The 17,474-nt window shown below is 34.5% G+C and overlaps 1 protein-coding gene across 1 annotated transcript in view; it reads left to right on the forward strand.

Moving 5' to 3' along the window:
- Ncam2 (neural cell adhesion molecule 2) overlaps window positions 1-17,474 on the forward strand; it is a 319,248-nt gene that overhangs the window by 215,029 nt on the left and 86,745 nt on the right. The window contains exons 10-12 of the mRNA XM_055617845.1: window positions 6,554-6,741; window positions 11,010-11,106; window positions 16,436-16,609. Of these exons, the coding sequence (XP_055473820.1) occupies window positions 6,554-6,741; window positions 11,010-11,106; window positions 16,436-16,609 (459 nt within the window). The remainder of the gene's footprint in view (window positions 1-6,553; window positions 6,742-11,009; window positions 11,107-16,435; window positions 16,610-17,474) is intronic.

Below are 17,474 nucleotides of genomic sequence, written 5' to 3' on the forward strand. Positions count from 1 at the left end.
TTTTTAGTAATATTTCAAATATAGGATAATGATTTTCAGAATAACATGATTTTAAGCCATAAAAATTTCCATGGGGAATTTCATTGGTGCTATTTTTCTACAGTTTCTTTAAAACCCTGTGTAAATTGTAACTTAACAGAAATTCCAGCTTGAGTTAGCCATTTTTCAAGAGCTGGCTAGTGTCATTCATTGGAATATTTTTTAAATTAATTTTTATTTTTTAATAATAATCATAAGTTATTTACTTTGTATTCCAGCAGTAGCCCCCTCCCTCATTCACTCCTAATCCTACCCTCCATTTCTCATCTCCTCCCTGTCCCTTTCCAAGTCCACTGCTAGGGAAGGTCCTCCTCCCCTTCCATCTGACCCTGTTTTATCAGGTATCTTCAGGACTGGCTGCAGTGTCCTCCTCTGTGGCCAAACAAGGCTGTTCCTCCCTAGTGGAGCAGGTAGGGGAAGGTAAAGGAGCCAGTCATTGAGTTCATTTCAGAAATAGTCCCTGTTCCCCTTACTAGGGAAACCCACTTGAATACTGAGCTACCATGGGCTACATCCAAGCAGGGGTTCTACATATATATTCTTAAAAACACAAAGGCACCATGTTTAGTTTGTATATTGTTACTTGTATGCATGCTTTCAGGGTTGACCATTTGGGATTGGATAACCAATGGGTACACTCTTCCATATTTTTAGAGTCTTAGGTAATTAATGTTATTCCTATAAGAACCACTATATTATTTCCCATTCAAATTCTGTTTAGAGGAAGAATTTTAGAAATCTGACATATTTAACACTAACCCAAGTTTGTTAACTTTCCAAAAATCATTGCTTTCTTTATTTTTCAGTGCTTTGTCATTTATACCAAAACTCATTTCATTTCCATAGGTCTTTTTAAAGGTGTACTAATCTCATTTGTCCTCTATTACAGAATACGTAGATTTTAGGGAATTCTGAAATGGTTTAATCAGATCAATGTAACTTAATAAAGATATATTTGTTTTTGGTTTGGGGGATAAGGTTTCTCTGTGTATCCCTGGCTTTTCAGGAACTCATTCTATAGACCAGACTGGCCTCAAACTCAGAGATCTGCTTGCTTCTGCCTCTGATGTATTGGGATTAAAGGCATGTGCCACCATTGCCTGGCATAACAAATAGTTTTAATTAGTAAAACTATTGGGCATTCCAGATTCTTTTTTGTTGTGTGTATTTATAAGAAATAATGTGATATTTTAATGAGGATATGATAGAAAGGAAGCAAACTAAATTATTAATATATATGTATTCTCAAAGCATTTTTGCTGAAAATACCTGAATTATCTTTTTAGAAAATTCTGAATATTGTTGTAAAGGTTTTTTTTGTTTTGTTTTGTTTTTGTTTTTTGTTGTTGTTTGTTTGTTTGTTTTTTTTTTTTTTTGCTTTAAGAAAACACCCTGACCAAAAGCACCCTAGAGAGGCAAGGTTTTGTCTTAGAATTTATAGTCCATCATGATGGCGACACAAAGCAAAAATCAACACAGGAACCTCCAGAGTTTCTGTGAATAACTGACTGAGTAAGATGCCATGGAGGAATGCTTCTCACTGCCTTTCTCCACATAATTTGTTCAGCCTACTTTTATACCATCGAGAGCCAAGGGTCCAGTGGTGACAGCACTCCCAGACTCATATGATCCATCTACAAAATAAGCTCCTGCATGTAAATCTCAGGGAACATCATTGAAGAAATGGGAGAAAACTAAGCGCCAGAGAATCAGGAAAGCGGCTGTGAGTTTTATCTCAGAAATAACAGAGAAGTGTCACCCATAAATCCTTCAGAGTATGGTGACAAAATTAGGCCTGGTGAAGTACAACATGAATAAGTGCTCTAACCAGGAAAGAGGAAGGCAGTAATCTCATTGCTCTCTAGCTCTGGACAAACAAATATATGTGATTAAGTAATTCTGAGCACTATGGAAATCATGTCTCCTAGGGAGTAGCCCCACATTTGGTTATCCAATATTCAGTAGCTAGCTCTCAAATCACATAGAGCAACAGTAAATAAACAAGGCAGGTTTTAGTCATATACTTTTCCATGATTTATACTTGTAACATTAACAAAAAGAACTTCAATTACGGAGGACAAGATGGGGATTTATTTGGAAATGATTGGAGTAGAGAGAAGGGGAAAATGATATACTATATTTTAATTAAAAAGTGATTGAATCCTTAAGGATGACAATGTCAATGTCTGACTTAAAATGTAATTTTCTATCACAACATTCATGAATATGTTGTCACCTATTTTTAAGTTATGAGACATTAAGTGTTGAAAACATGTCTACACAGGAAAAGTTAACTATTTATACCTAATTTTAAAATATTCATAATTTGTACCTAGGGGAAGCAATCATTTTTAAATAATTCTTTACAATTGATACTGTACATTTCTTTAATAGAAATCATTGTTCAGTTCTTGTGATTTTGTGCTAAACCCAAACTAATTACATGATACAAGGCAGAATAAAAATAAATAGTTATGACAATATATAACAAATCTAAAAGAGTATTCCCCAGGAGCATATACGTCAGTATTTTACATGTTTTTGACCCTTTGATTTTGACCCTTAGTGCAGTGCTGCTAAGATTGTCATGTCTCCTAGATCATCATCACGAATCTTTCAGTAGAACCTAGCAACAATTCGTTATCACAAGAAAACAGCCTGATTAAATGTAATTGGACAACAAAAGAATACATGTACGTAACCAATGATATTCCTAAAGGTTTTCAGTATCTCTAATTATTTAGAAATATAAATGAAAATTGCAGTTAGATTATCAAATTATCAAATTATCAAATTATCTCTGTTATTATAAGAAAGATAACAGGTAAATTTAAGGATGTGAATAAAGGAGTTTTCTAACATACTCTTAGAAGTACTGTATTTTGTAGGACATTTATCACGGGAAACGACATACTGAAATCGCCTCCAAAGTTAAGAGTAGAACTACTGTGTGATGTAGCTGTTCTACTTCAAGGTGTACTGCCACAGGAAAAGAAATACATGTGTTAAAATTATGTGTATTATTTATACCAGTCAAACTATAGAATCAACCTGAGTGTCCCTAAAAGGCTGTCTGCATATAAAAAATGTGGTATATTTAAACGCTGAAAAACTAGTTGTCTTTTCTATAGAAGGATGCAATCTGTCACTTTGACCAGTTGTGGTTTTCTATAATGGTCTCCATCTGTTGCAAAAAATACTGAGAGCTACATTTACCTGTGGGTATAAGGGTAAATTTTAGTGTACAGTTACAAATTACACTGATTTAGATAAAGGGTGGTGATAAGAGGTTCTCCTCTAAGATATGTGTCTCATTACTCTGGGTTGGTTGGCTAGATTTCCAGTACCAGGCATGATTTCCATCTTCCTGACTCTGCTTTAAATTCAATAGGATAGCTGTTGGCTACCACAAAAATGTGAGTGCCGTTACAGCTCCTAGGATTACCATGCCATGTTTATCATTGATGTGGTTCATTGACGTTGCTCCTGGGTAGGACTGCTGGTTGCTTCTTTCCTCAGATGCTTGAATAGCACCTGCTATTGTTATGAAACTTAGTGCTCAGAGAAGAAGCTTCCAAGCCAAGTGGAACCCAGCGCCTTTAAATCCTGTATTTAAGGAGAATGACATCTTCAGCATGACAGATTTACCATCAGGTCCCGGGGGTGAGCACCGTCGACCCAATGGATAATTTCGTTTAAACTGCATGTATACCTGTGTGTGCGCATCACTCACAGACACTACTTATATCTGCATAATACTTGTTGAAAGAAAATAAAATATGTCCTTAGTGCCGTTTCCTCCTCTGCTTTTCTTCCTGTATTGACTTCCCTTCCCTTCGATTAATCCTCCAGACTCCCTTTTCCCATTTGACTGTTTACATGACTTATGCCATTCTATCCCTACCTCTGGTGCTTCCTTCCTTCATGATCTTTTTTTTTCCTTTTCTTGTTTCTGTGGTTTCTCCAAATTATACACTCACATTTAAAGACATTGCGCTCCTAGAGTATATGTGTTCCACGTTTCCATCATCCCTTTTTCGGTTGAAGAACATTTAAGCTGTTTTTATTTCCTAGCTGTTGTGAATAGATTAGCAAGGAGCATATCTGAGACCTGTGGCGTAGGGTGCTGACGTCTTTGGGCATACACCCAGGAGTGATACCCATGAGTCATACGGTAGATTCGTAGCCTCTTGAGAACTTTCCACACTGAAAGAGGTGCAGTTGCACTAGAATTATCTGTGAATGCCTTCTTCTCCTTTCCTCTCTAGCCCTTGTCAGTTGTTTATATAATTTGAGCAGTTTTGACCAGTGCGTGATATATTTCAGTACCCTATTAATAAAATGACATGATTTCTCCATTAAACATATATATGTATATGTTTATGCATGTCTCTGGATGTGCATGTGAGTTTATTAGAATATAGAGCCTATAATTACACCAAATTGATTTTAGTAAAACTGTTAGAATATTCACTTACTGGAAAAATGACAGTGTTTGCGATAAATTGTACTAGAAACTCAATATACATATGCATAACAATTATGTAAAAGTGCTATGTCTCTTTTCCAAAACAAATTCGAGGTTTGAAATGACTTCTGCAATCATGAGCACATAATATTGAATAGCTGATATTGGTGTGCATGATGCTAACCCCATCAACAACATGGCATGAATGGAAGAGGTGCTCAAGAAGCCCTACCTCTTACTGCTAGAATATTAGCTGTTGATAGGTGCAGAGTGAGGGAGAGTCATTTTCTTCAGTATTATATTCACTACTGAGCTTACCACATTCCAGTAGATTTCTTCACACCCTTTATTTAGTTCACAAATAACCCTCACTAAAATGAATGGGTTTCAAAGAAAAATGAATAATCATGACTGTGAAAAAGATGTCTGTAAGGAAGAGGAGAATACAGCAAGGAGAAGTAGAGAATGCAGTAGTCAGGGTGCAGCACATAAGTTTGTGAAACTTCCAAAGAGCAAATTAATAATTAATAATAATAATTATTATTATTAATTAATAATTAGTAAAATATTTAAAGACTTAAGTATAACTGAAGCTGTTATGACAAACAGAGAATGCTTTGGCACTGGTGTATTTAGATGAAATCCTAAATTAAACATGAAAAAGCAAGAGGGTAACAAATGAGATTACAGGTAATTTAAAAGGTTCCACACAATGAAAGAAACAGCAGAGTGAAGGTCAACTACTAATTTGGAGAAAATCACACATCAATGGAAAAAATATATAATGCGTAAGGAACAAACAAAACTGTTTAACAGAAAATAATAAACTAATCTCATTTTGAAAAAGGAAATAGGACTTAAATCAACACATATTTAAAAGATACATGGTCACCATAATTTAGGAAACTATAAATCTAAACCTCAAAAAGTAACCAGGTTAACTCTGTATGAATAAATAATACCAAAATTTCACAAAATTGCTGGTTTGAGATGAAAGACATAAGGAATAGGGGATATCATGAAAACCGTTTACTACTGGGGAAAAATGTGATATAGCTAGTTCACTTCTCTATGTACACTAATAGAATGTGAAACCCGAGTGGAGAGATGACTTCTAAGTTCTCTCCCAATACATGCCAACAAAATTTGCATGGCCAGAAGACAGAAGCAACTATCTGTTCAATTACCTTGTGAATGAAGTCTGGTAAATACATGAATGGATATATTTCTTCCACCTAGATTAGGTGTGATAAACTAGGCACAGAATGGAACACTACATAGTCTTTAAAGTAAATATAAAAGTATTTTAAGTCCATTAATTTATTTTTACAGGAACCACCAATAGGGTAATAGCACTAGAATTAACAGAGGAATGTGTGGAGAAAGCTTGAACAATGTGGATCTTGTCCTGTACATTAACATTTGTCACATGCTGAACAATGTCTGAGAAAATTGTGACTACAGAAAAAATTAAATAACGATAACAGAATCATTGATTTTTGATAAACAAATTCTAAACTGTCATTCTAAATTCCACATTATGGATGCAACCAGAAATACTGGTACAATGTTTATTCTTTATTGCTGACCAATTAATTTTTTGTCAGAATATTAATATGAATTTTGTTTTTATTTTTATAATTCAACCTCTTTATTTGAACTCTTAACTTTATGTAAACATGCAAATTTCGTAAGTGCTCATGAGCACTAATATTATATAAAAGTTACAAAATTAAATTTGTCATAAATTGTTTTAAAATATTTTATTAACTTATGTTTCTGAATGCATGACTGTGCATTACATGTGTCCACTGTCTGTTGAGGGTATCTGATTTTGTAGAACTGAAATGGTTAAAGGTTGGGAGATATTTGTAGGTTCTGGGAATTACCCGATGTCCTCAGGAAGAAAAGCCATTGCCCTTATTCACTGAGCTATCTCTCTGTTTCTTAATGTGAATGCTTAATATAGGCAAGGAAAAATTAGTAATGTGTGCACTAATTAAATGGTGTCATTATAATGCCTATTTATATATTATTGTTTTACAGATGCTCCTAAATTTGTTTCAAATCAGACAATGTATTACTCTTGGGAAGGAAATCCAATCAATATAAGTTGTGATGTGAAAGCAAATCCACCTGCATCAATCCATTGGAGAAGAGAGAAATTGCTCTTACCAGCTAAAAATACCACTCACTTAAAAACATACAGTGTAGGAAGAAAGATGATACTAGAGGTAAGCCTTTATGTACATATCAATAAGCAAATTTTAGCAGTTATTTATTATGATAAATTAGAAGTAATTAAATTCCTATAACAACACTTTGAAATAGTTATATAAATCACACATTTAATTAAAAATAATATTGAGTTTGAATATCTTTTTATTATAAAAGATATGATCTGTGTTCATATATCTGAAAGTATTTTTATGAATTTACTTCTTTAATGTGAAGAATTATATTATAATAAACATGGCGACTTGAAAAAATTCTTAGGTTTTAAAAGTCAGATATCATTCCTCATTCAGAATCATATGAAAGAAGGGGAGTTAGTATGATATGGAAAGGATAGGAGCTCTACAAGTACCAAATATATCGGGGCACAGGGTCTTTTCTGAGACTGACACTCAACCAAGAACCATCTATGGATATAACCTAGAACTTCTGCTGGGATGTGGCCCGTGGTAGCTCAGTAACCAAGTAGTTTTCCAAAGTAAGGGGAACAAGGACTATTTCTAACAGGAACTCAAGGGCAGGCTGTTTGACCTCCCCCCCCCCCCGGGGGAGGAGCAGTCCTGTTAGGCCACAGAGGAGGACTTTGCAGCCAGCTTTGAAGATACCTGATAAAACAGGGTCAAATGAAAGGGGAGGAGGTCCTCCCCTATCAGTGGACTTGGAAAGGGGCAGGGAGGAGACCAGGGAGGGAGTTGGGGAGGGGGAGGGAATGAGGGAGCGGAATACAGCTGGGACACAGAGTTAACAAATTGTAACTAAAAAGAAAAATAAAAATTAAAAAAAAAAAAACAGAAAAGCAAATGGGATGGACATTGGAAGAGGGAGAAAACAGGGAACAGGACAGGAGCCTACCAGAGAGGACCTCTGAAAGACTCTACCCAGCAGAATGTCAAAGCAGATGCTGAGACTCATAGCCAAATATTGTGCAGAGTGCAGGGAATCTTATGAAAGAAGTGGGAGATAAAAAGACCTGGAGGGGACAGGAGCTCCACAAGGAGAGCACAGACCAAAAAAGCTGGGCAGAGGTTTTTTTCTGAGACTGATACTCCAACCAAGGACCATGAATGGAGATAAGCTAGAACCCTTGCACAGAAGTAGCCTTTTGCACGTCATTTGTCCAAATGGGTTCCCTAGTAATGGGAACAGGGACTCTCTCTGACATGACCTCAGTGGCTGGCTCCTTGATCACTTCCCCCTAAGGGGGACGGCCTTAGTAGTCCACAAAGGAAAACAATGCAGATGAGGCCTGATAGGCTAGGGCAAGAGATAAGAGGAGGAGGACCTCCCTTTCAGTGGATTGGGGGAGGGGCATGGGAAGAGATGAGGGGGGAGATATGAATTGAGAGGAGATGAGGGAGGAGGCTACAGCTGGGATTACAAATTGAATAAACTGTAATTAATAAACATAAATTAAAGAAATAATATTGATGACTCCACTCATTATTTGTTCATAACAACTATTTTTTAACTTGCATATAAAAGCTATCAGTTGGTTAATAAAGTGCAATTCTAGGACAAATTCCTAAATAAAGCAGATATCAGTGTTTATATACATTTTGCAAATATTTAAAATTTTACTTGATATTTGATAGTATACCTTGGTTATTTCTCCTTAAGTTTTGTAAAGTTGTTTTTTTTTTTTTTTTTAATCTTCCACTTGTCTAGATCATTACTTTTCTAACCTTATCATTAAATTAAAGAAAAAAAGAACATAAGAAAGATTTATTTTGGTACAGACTGTTAAGTTGTAGTGGCTTGGTCCCATACACTTGGGCAAAGCATTACAAAAACAAGATGTTGTAGTGGAGAAGTCCTTTTATGTTAGATAAGAAGCAGTAAGCAAGAGATTGTTGGCACTGGGTAGCTTTTTCCTTTTATATTTTTTCTTTATTATTATTTATTTATTACAATTTATTCACTTTGTAGCCTGGCTGTACCCCTCCCTCATCTCCTCCCTATCTTATGCTCCCTCCCTCTTCCCCCTCTGTGTCCCTTCCCTAGTCCACTGATAGAAGAAGTCCTTCTCCTCTACCAGTAGGATGGTGCTTAGTGGATCTTGCCAGTCCTCTTAAGAAATATGCCAACAGGGACACTGTAGGTTTTTCTAAATCTAGAATAGTCAAAACCAAACATCACACTGAATTTCTTGTAAAAACCTTGTCAGATGAGAGGTCTATATTGCTTTGTAAGAACACAGGCTTTGAATTGGCTCGATTAATTCTACCTCCCTTGCTTGTTTCCTTATTTTCTTTCTTGCATGTCTTTTTCCCTGATTTCTTTATTTTTTCCATTTCTTTCAATCTGTGCTGTTATGTGACTTCTGTATTTGTTCAGCATAACATAATAAAGAAATAACTTGTGGTAAACTTTAAAACCTGTGCTTCTTTTAGTTTTTAATTTTTATTACAATTTATTTATTTGCATCCTGGTTGTAGCCCCATCCCTCTCCTCCCAGTCCCACCCTTTCTCTCTCTCCCTCTCTAAGTTGCTTCCCTAGTCCACTGATAGGGAGCTTCTTGAGTGCCTTGTTCCTGGAGAGGGAGGGCCTATGAATTCAGTATTTTGTCTTCTGTTAAGTTCTCAATTCAGCATCCATCCAGTTTCTAGTTCTTTAGCTGAGCCTTTTGAAAATAGCTCCAAATGGAATGTCTTTATTATAAAGCATTCATGTTCAAAACAAAAAAAACAAAGAACTGTGATGTAGTCCCAATGAATACTGTGGCTACTACTTGCTTCCATGTTATACTGATGATATAAACATTGTCTTCCTTGTAGAATGTACTAATAGCTTCCTCATATGACTGTGGAATAAGAAAAGGCTTCACTAGTATATTTTTAACAGAATTAAATTAGCCTGGCTTACTAAAGGCCATATGGTAAGATAAAGAATTTCTGAATCATTTCAAGGGACTTTCAAAAGAGTTAAATCTAAGCATTAAGCTGTTAAGCCTATGAACTTTCCTTATATGGACAGCTAACTAGGAAATGAATGACACAGATTCTTGATATCTACTTGTTCGGAGGAATTATCTTCAATAGACCTCAAAATTGTTCTTTTAGTTAATAGTTTTCCACTACCAAAATATCATGTATTCTCTCTTTTAGGATAGGGTTGGAATTGATGGGCAGTATTTGTTGTGAGCATAATCTCTCTTTAAATAGTTACTGGAATTCAAAATTTTATTTATTACCATCATCAAATATCTTTGAGGAGCTGACGCTTAAGAATGTCTGCACATTAGAATTACAGGGTTGTCCTCACCTTTCACCAGCTGAATCTCTGAATGTTAACTTAATTATTGTTTTTAATGTGTGAAACTGAGGGACCGTCTTTTTCACACAAATGGAAAGAAAAGAAGAAAGAAAGAAAAAGAAAACAAAATGGACCCAATAGTTATTACAGATTATAAAATCCTGTTGATTGCATTTCCACAAGGCATTGTTTTCTTGCAAAATATCTTTTATGAAAAATTTAAATCATCCTGGTCTGGAGATAAATGTTAAAAAGCATAATTAGGCAAAGTGGCTTATATGTGTTCAGAGTCAGAATCAGGAGCATCACTGAGAATTCAAGAACAGCCTGAGCTACTATTAATTTTCAGGTCAACATTGGATACAGAATGAGACTAGACTCCCCCCCCCCCCCAAAAAAAATAATAAAAAATAAAAAAAGTGTAACCTACTTTTAGTAGAAACTTTACCCTTTAAAGTTTACAGTAGCTTTGAGTTTGCATTGTCTACAAGATATATTTCTTCAAACCTTTTTCTATGCTTTATTTATCAGAAGATACATAATTTTGCCACTGAATAGATATATCAAAAAGAAGACATTGATTCCGTTAATTAACTGAGAGATAAAGTAGGAATCACTTTAAGTTTAATTGACTAGTTTTGTGTATTTTTGTGTTTAAAATATTAGTATTATATAGACTGAACAGGTGCCATTTATGCTATATATACATATAAGCATGTGAAAAGAATTAATGAAAAAAAGAAGACACAATTAGAAAGAGAGCAAGGTGGTTACGTGGGTCAGTTTGGAGGGGAGAAAAGAAATGAAAAAAAGATGTAATGATATTAAAACATCAAAAAATAAAAGAAATACAATGTTTACATTATTTACCAATGCTTGCTGGATAAAAAGCAGCATTCTATGAGAGTCGCATGTAAAATAACTGAACAAATGCACAAGAAGAAGCTTTGATTCAACCTTTGGAATGCTCTGTATGCGCTAGCATTGTAATTTTTATTATGATGATTGTTTTAGATTGCCCCTTCATCGGACAATGACTTTGGACGATATAACTGCACTGCTACAAACCGTATAGGCACAAGATTTCAGGAGTATATTCTTGAATTAGCAGGTGAGTACAGGGCAGTGACATACGACATTCACAAAATAATTCTATTCTGAAGTAGAGTCCTAAGTTAGCAAGTATTTATCAACTAATTTTACATGCAGCTAAAATCATATAGTTATAGTTTCATAAATCATAACACAAAGCATTTATTTGAAGGGGTAAGCCAAGGCTTACAAAATAAAACAATTAACATAGTGAATACTGAACATTTAAAATTCATTTAATATTTGAAGCTTATTTTAAAATTTAATTTCTTCTCATGTTTGTCACATCTTTAAAAAATTATATTTAAAATAATGTAAAAAACCCTTTAAAATATACATACATCAAAGCATTCATAAATAAGTCAGTTTTATTTTAAATCATGTAATTCACCCAAAAGGCATGAGTGGTTTCTACAGAAGGTGTGTGAAACCTCCATGAGAAAATGATGCAATAGATATATTCTTAAATTATTTTTAATTTGTCATCACAAGAAATACTTTAGAGTTGAAAAGCATCTGACATGCCTAAATCAATATCGACACCACTCGCAGTGAGAAAATATACTGGGATCCTATGGGAAGCAATCAAAGGGGCACTGAGGAGAATCCAGTCTGAGGAAGCATAACAGGAGCATGTCTCCGGGGTAGTAAGCAGGAGCTAAACAACGGGCGCCTCAATTTGGGGCTGAAGGTTTCTTTTCCATGTGCCACAAAAGACACTGAGAACTCTACCTAAATGGATTGATGTAAGACAATGCGAGTTTGTGCTTTCGAAGCACCCAGTGCAAAGCAAGTGCTCAAAGGCAGAAGATAGATGTTATAATAGGCTACAATAACTCAAAGTTGTCTATTTTTTTCCAGCGGATGTTAGTGTGGCCATGTATTTTTAGCTATACACAAATCTGATATCATGGGTAAATGTATGATAAATAGAAAAGGACATTGATTATTTAAAAAAATAATTTTTATAAATAACATTTTTCACTTTTTTTTTTCTTTCCTTTCTAGGGCCTTATTTCACATTTTTTTCTCTTGCTATTAAGTGAAAGAAATCTCTGATTCTGGCACTGCACAATTGATTTCTAACCTCAGTTCAGGACCTGTACTTACCACTTTTAAAGTTTAAGTCATTATATTTGACTCATCTTTTTAACCTATAGAGACCCTGTCAAATTCAATATTTCAGTTCTCTTTCCAAGATTGATTTAATTCACAAATATCATAAAACTGCCACCTATATTTTCATCTATGTCATAAATAAAGTTCTAAAAGTCACTTTGGAAAACAGAGACATGATTAGAGGTTAAACTTTGTCTATTGAGGAGAGGTTTGTAGACAGAGGATGATAGTCAGTTCAGTGGTCTTTGTGATCAGGTGGCATTGTACCATAAAACAAGTTAAATTTTGAGTTTGAAAAACTCAGTTTGACAATTGTTTCTCTCCATAAAATAGCTTGGCAGCTGTACTCATTGCTATTTATTTAGATAATTCATGAAGCAAACAGACATATTCAATAACTAAACATAAAATATTTTGTTTTGCTTATGATCATACTGTAAAAAAAAAAAACCACACATACTGACAACAGTATTTTTAAGAAATCTGTTTGACCAGTTTCTAGCCACTAGTTAGCTACTCACTCAACAAATACATGGAGAGATTCCCCTAGGTACAATATTCATTTCTGGATCACAGGAATAAAAATATGAATAAGAAAGGCACCCAGTCTTAACCTAAGTTAGCGTTCAATACATATGAGTTACAATAGAACGTTAAATCAAAAACTTGGCAACATAAAATTGATTTCTGATTGGAGTCCCTGGGAAAAGCTTCTGATAGATGTCTGCTTTTGAACTAGGACTGAATAGAAAAGAAGAAATGGGGCCAGTAAAAAGGGAAAGACTAAATGGGTCAAGGTGACATTGGCAACAAAAGCTCTGTGCTGTGAAAGGGTAAGAACTGCTTTGAAATGAGGCATTTATTGGAGGACTGCAGAAATTTCTTCTATGATCCGCCCAGTGTTTGGCAATGTGAATTTAAGAAGTAATGAAAGATCAGACCACAGATTCCCTTTAAATATGTTTATATTCTGTCTTGCTCACAGAACTAGAAGATTGAAGATTGTAGATATTTATTCATAATGCAAAATGACCCATTTATTCTACAACAACTACAAGAGACTCAAGTAACCCCCACACGTGGCGTGGCCAAGTGCTCTCTTGAAGTTTCTCTAGGCATCTTTATTCAGTGCAATACATGGGTGTATAGAAAGACAAAAGATGATATATAATACATAAAGGAGAGATGATAGGTTGTTAGATAAATAGATAAGATAGACCAATAGATAGATGATAGATATGGACAGCTCTCTGCAATTCCTTCCTAATGTATAAAGGATTTGTTGTGTGATATTTTATTGACTCATGAGTTGTAGTAGGAGACGCCACTTAAAAATATGTATGTGCACATATGACTTAAGAGAATATCAAGATTTGCCTAACTACCAAAGAAAGGATCATTTTAATGGAAAATATTAGAGATCAGGAATAGACACAAGGAAATATCTAATTTGAGTAATTGGACTTAAAATATATATAAACACAAAAAATCAGAAATGATTTTCCAGTTTGTATAACTCCTTCATGAAGAAAAGTAATCAAATTCTATTAATATATCAATGTCATAATTATTTTGAATTTTGAAGTTGCTGAAAACCAGGAAAATATTGAAATTTAAAATACTTTACATGGACTGGGTATTTTTTTTACTTACATTGAAGTTCACAACTTTTCTTAATCTATTTTTTTCCTTTTTGTATAATTTTATTTATGTGCATGGTTTTGCCTGCACTTATGTCTGTGTGAGGGTCTCAGATTCATGGAGCTGGAGCTACAGACAGTTCTGTGTTGCCAGATGGGTACCAGGAATTGACTCGAGGTCCTCTGGAAGAACAGCCAGTGCTCTTAACTGGTGAACCATCTCACCAGCCCTATTTTTTAAAATAGTTTTCATGAAATATCTGTGATCACGCTTTTTCACTCCAATTTTCCCCAGGCCCTACCCACTTCCCTACTTACCCAAATTTATGTATTTTTCTTTTTTTTCTTTAAATTACCAAAAAAAACACAAAACCCAGAAAACATACATCCACACACACAAAAACAAACAAAAATGGAAACTAAAACATATGACCAAAAGACCAATAAGAGTAAAAAAAAAAAAAAAATTACAAACAAATAAACAAACAAACACATATAGACATAATGACTACAAAATCCATCAAATTAATTTTGTGCTTGCTAACTACCCCTGGTCATGGGGTCAGCCATAAAATGTGGTTAATATAGCTCTTAAAACTAAGAGATTTTTCTCTTCTTTGCCAGTGTATATCAATTTCAGATAGCTTCTCAGTTAAGGACGAAATCACTTAGCCATTTGCACCTCTCAGTGCAAAGACTTCACTGGACTTTTACCTTTGAAAACCTCATTCATGCTGCAATTATCTATGTAAGTTCATACATCAGCAATACTGTTGTGTCTGGAAGACACTTTTTCCTTGGTACTATTCACCACTTTTTGCTCTTAAAGTATTTCCTTCTCCATAAATCCCTGAGATATAAAGGGAGAGATGTGATGAAGATATCCATCCGTCTGTCTGTTTGTCTGTACCTTTTCAAAAGTACCTGAGACTTAACACTATCTTGTGAGCGATCATGCTGCACAAACATTTCTCTAAATAATGCCTCACATGGAATAAAGAGCAAATGTGGTACTTATAGCTCCTTTTATAAAGTTCCTACTCACATACATCATAGCTCTCCCCTTGTTATAAAAGAACCCATATGTTAATATTTTCACAACTATAGTTAAGTTTCAACATTAAAGGATGAGAGGTACTAGTACTGCTAACATATCATTAGTCAAAGAAAAAACTAAATCTGTGTATGTCCTGTTAGAAATTAAAAAAAAAGAGAGAGATGCTCAAAAATAACTAGAAAAAAATCCATCAGTACACTTTTTATATTGGTGCTGTTGAAGACTTTTACTATGGTATGTCTTCATGTTTCTTTTTTTTTTTTCTTACAACCTACTTACCATTTTGGACTTTAATCAGACTACAGGATTTCAATTGCTATCATAAATAAAATAAGCTGATTACAAATACTTATCAAAAAATCAAATGAAAGAAAATGCATTAGTCATCATCTAGCTTTCAGACACTGAAGCAGCTTCAGCGCGGTCCACAGCCAGCAACTACTAACTAGAAATGAAGAAATGTTGCTACCAAGCCCCCACTCTACTGCTCTTGCAGCATGCCTCATACTCAGTGGATCTCCTCCTGCACGTCTCATGTGCCAGTTTCCATGTGAACCTTTTAGAAAACAAGAAAATGAGATTCAACACTTCTGGCAAACAAAGCTGTGTACATCTGCTTTTCATCTACAAGTCAAAATGAACATGGGCAAGGAATATGTGGAATTTTCATTTCTGTGGTAAAGGAACGTAAAACATGCTAAGTATTATAAGATGGGACCTAACACGGGAGCAAATTAAGAGTTTATAAACATCAGTTTCTTCTGAAGCCACAGTGCTGCAGTGTGTATTTTTAGAATCTGCAAAGAGAAGGCTGGCTCACAGCGATTGTCATTGACTCCTGATTGTTCGTGGATATCCAATCTTCAGAAGCTGAAACAGTAGGAGAATTTAGGAAAACATACTCACACATCATGTCAGGAAACAATGAAGTGTGGTGCTTAAGGAAAGTGGAAGAACATGTTGCTTCAGTCATCGCGGTTTTGCATTAAAAATCGATGTCGATAATAAAAGATCCAGCTCTGGAGTGCCCCAGCTTAAGAAAGACAACATAGATCATGTCTGACAAACACACAGGCAACATCCTGTTAGATGGTAGCGGAGAGTGAAAAGCTTATCTCCACAGTAGAATAATATAATTTTCACCACTTTTAATTAATATATGCAGACTTGTAAATGCTCACACACGGAGAGAAAGGAAAAACTTGTTTGTATTCACTTCAACAAAAACCAAATGTTTGGTGATATATTTCTGTCATAATAGAAATTAGTTAGTCGTTTTTGTTTTTTTTCTCTTAGATTTAATACCCATTTATATCATTGTGTGAACTACACCCAAGAAAACACAAGATTATAGATAACTTTACATATACAAGGTTTTTAATTTGAATATGTTAAGTGATATTTTTTACTACTTACTAAGTAGCTCAATTCTTATGCAAGCATATAAAATAAATGTCACTTCATATCAGATTCAGTAGCAAAATAATTCTTAGTAACAGCCCTCCTCATTGTTCAGGTTGTTTCCTTTGTAGATGTGCCCTCTAGTCCCCACGGAGTGAGGATTATTGAGCTCTCACAGACCACAGCCAAGGTCTCCTTCAACAAACCCGACTCCCATGGAGGTGTGCCTATTCATCACTATCAAGTGGATGTCAAAGACGTAGCATCAGAAACCTGGAAAATAGTACGCTCCCATGGAGTTCAGAGTGAGTTATTTGTTTCAATATATTCTACGTAATAGTACTTGATATTTATTATACCTGTATGATCAACTCCTTATTTTTTCTTCATTTGTTTTCTTTCCTTGCAATGAGGTTGGTAAATCATAGGCACTTCCTTAATTTACTTAAGAATAACTTTAATACGAGGTTGAATAGTGATGTTTCTGTTTTGAAATTCTGAGTTTCAAACACAGTTGTCTACATGTCAGAATAGCTACCTTTCATTGTACTACATTTGCAGTTTTTTTAACCCATCTACTTTAATAAGAATAAAATAGCTAAATTGATTCACTAAAATAATTTTCTTGGATAAAATTTAATTTATTCATGAAAAGAAAATTGCTGACATGCTATATTTAGAAGGTGAATACTCTGAAAACTGTCGTTTTTATTTATTCACCTTTTTTTATAAATAGGTATGAATGAGGTTTTTATTACAAAATAGCTAAATGACATACTTAAAAAATCGTCTACAGAAATGTATAAGCCAGTTAAGTTTGTTTCTATCTTGTCCTTTGAAAATGTCCTTTAAAAAGTGTGTTTCAAGTTTTGCCATTAAAGTTATTTCCCATTATTGTACAAGCTATAGTCAGAAATTAAATGTGAATATGTAGATTAGAATATTAACCTGTAATAAAAGCATAAAACAATAGGATACCAGTGATGTTTTCTTTCCTCTGTCTGATTTCTAACTCTATGTTAATATTTTTCCAGATAATACTAATTTTTTAATTTATTTTTTTATTTATTACAATTTATTTTCTTTGTATCCCAGCTGTAGCCCCCTCCCTGGTTCACTCCCAATTCTGCCATCCCTTCCTCTTCTACCCCTATGCCCATCCCCCAGTCC

This window comes from Psammomys obesus, unplaced genomic scaffold, assembly GCF_907164565.1.
Source record: "Psammomys obesus unplaced genomic scaffold, mPsaObe1.curated_primary_1811, whole genome shotgun sequence".
In the NCBI taxonomy this organism is placed as follows: Eukaryota; Metazoa; Chordata; class Mammalia; order Rodentia; family Muridae; genus Psammomys; species Psammomys obesus.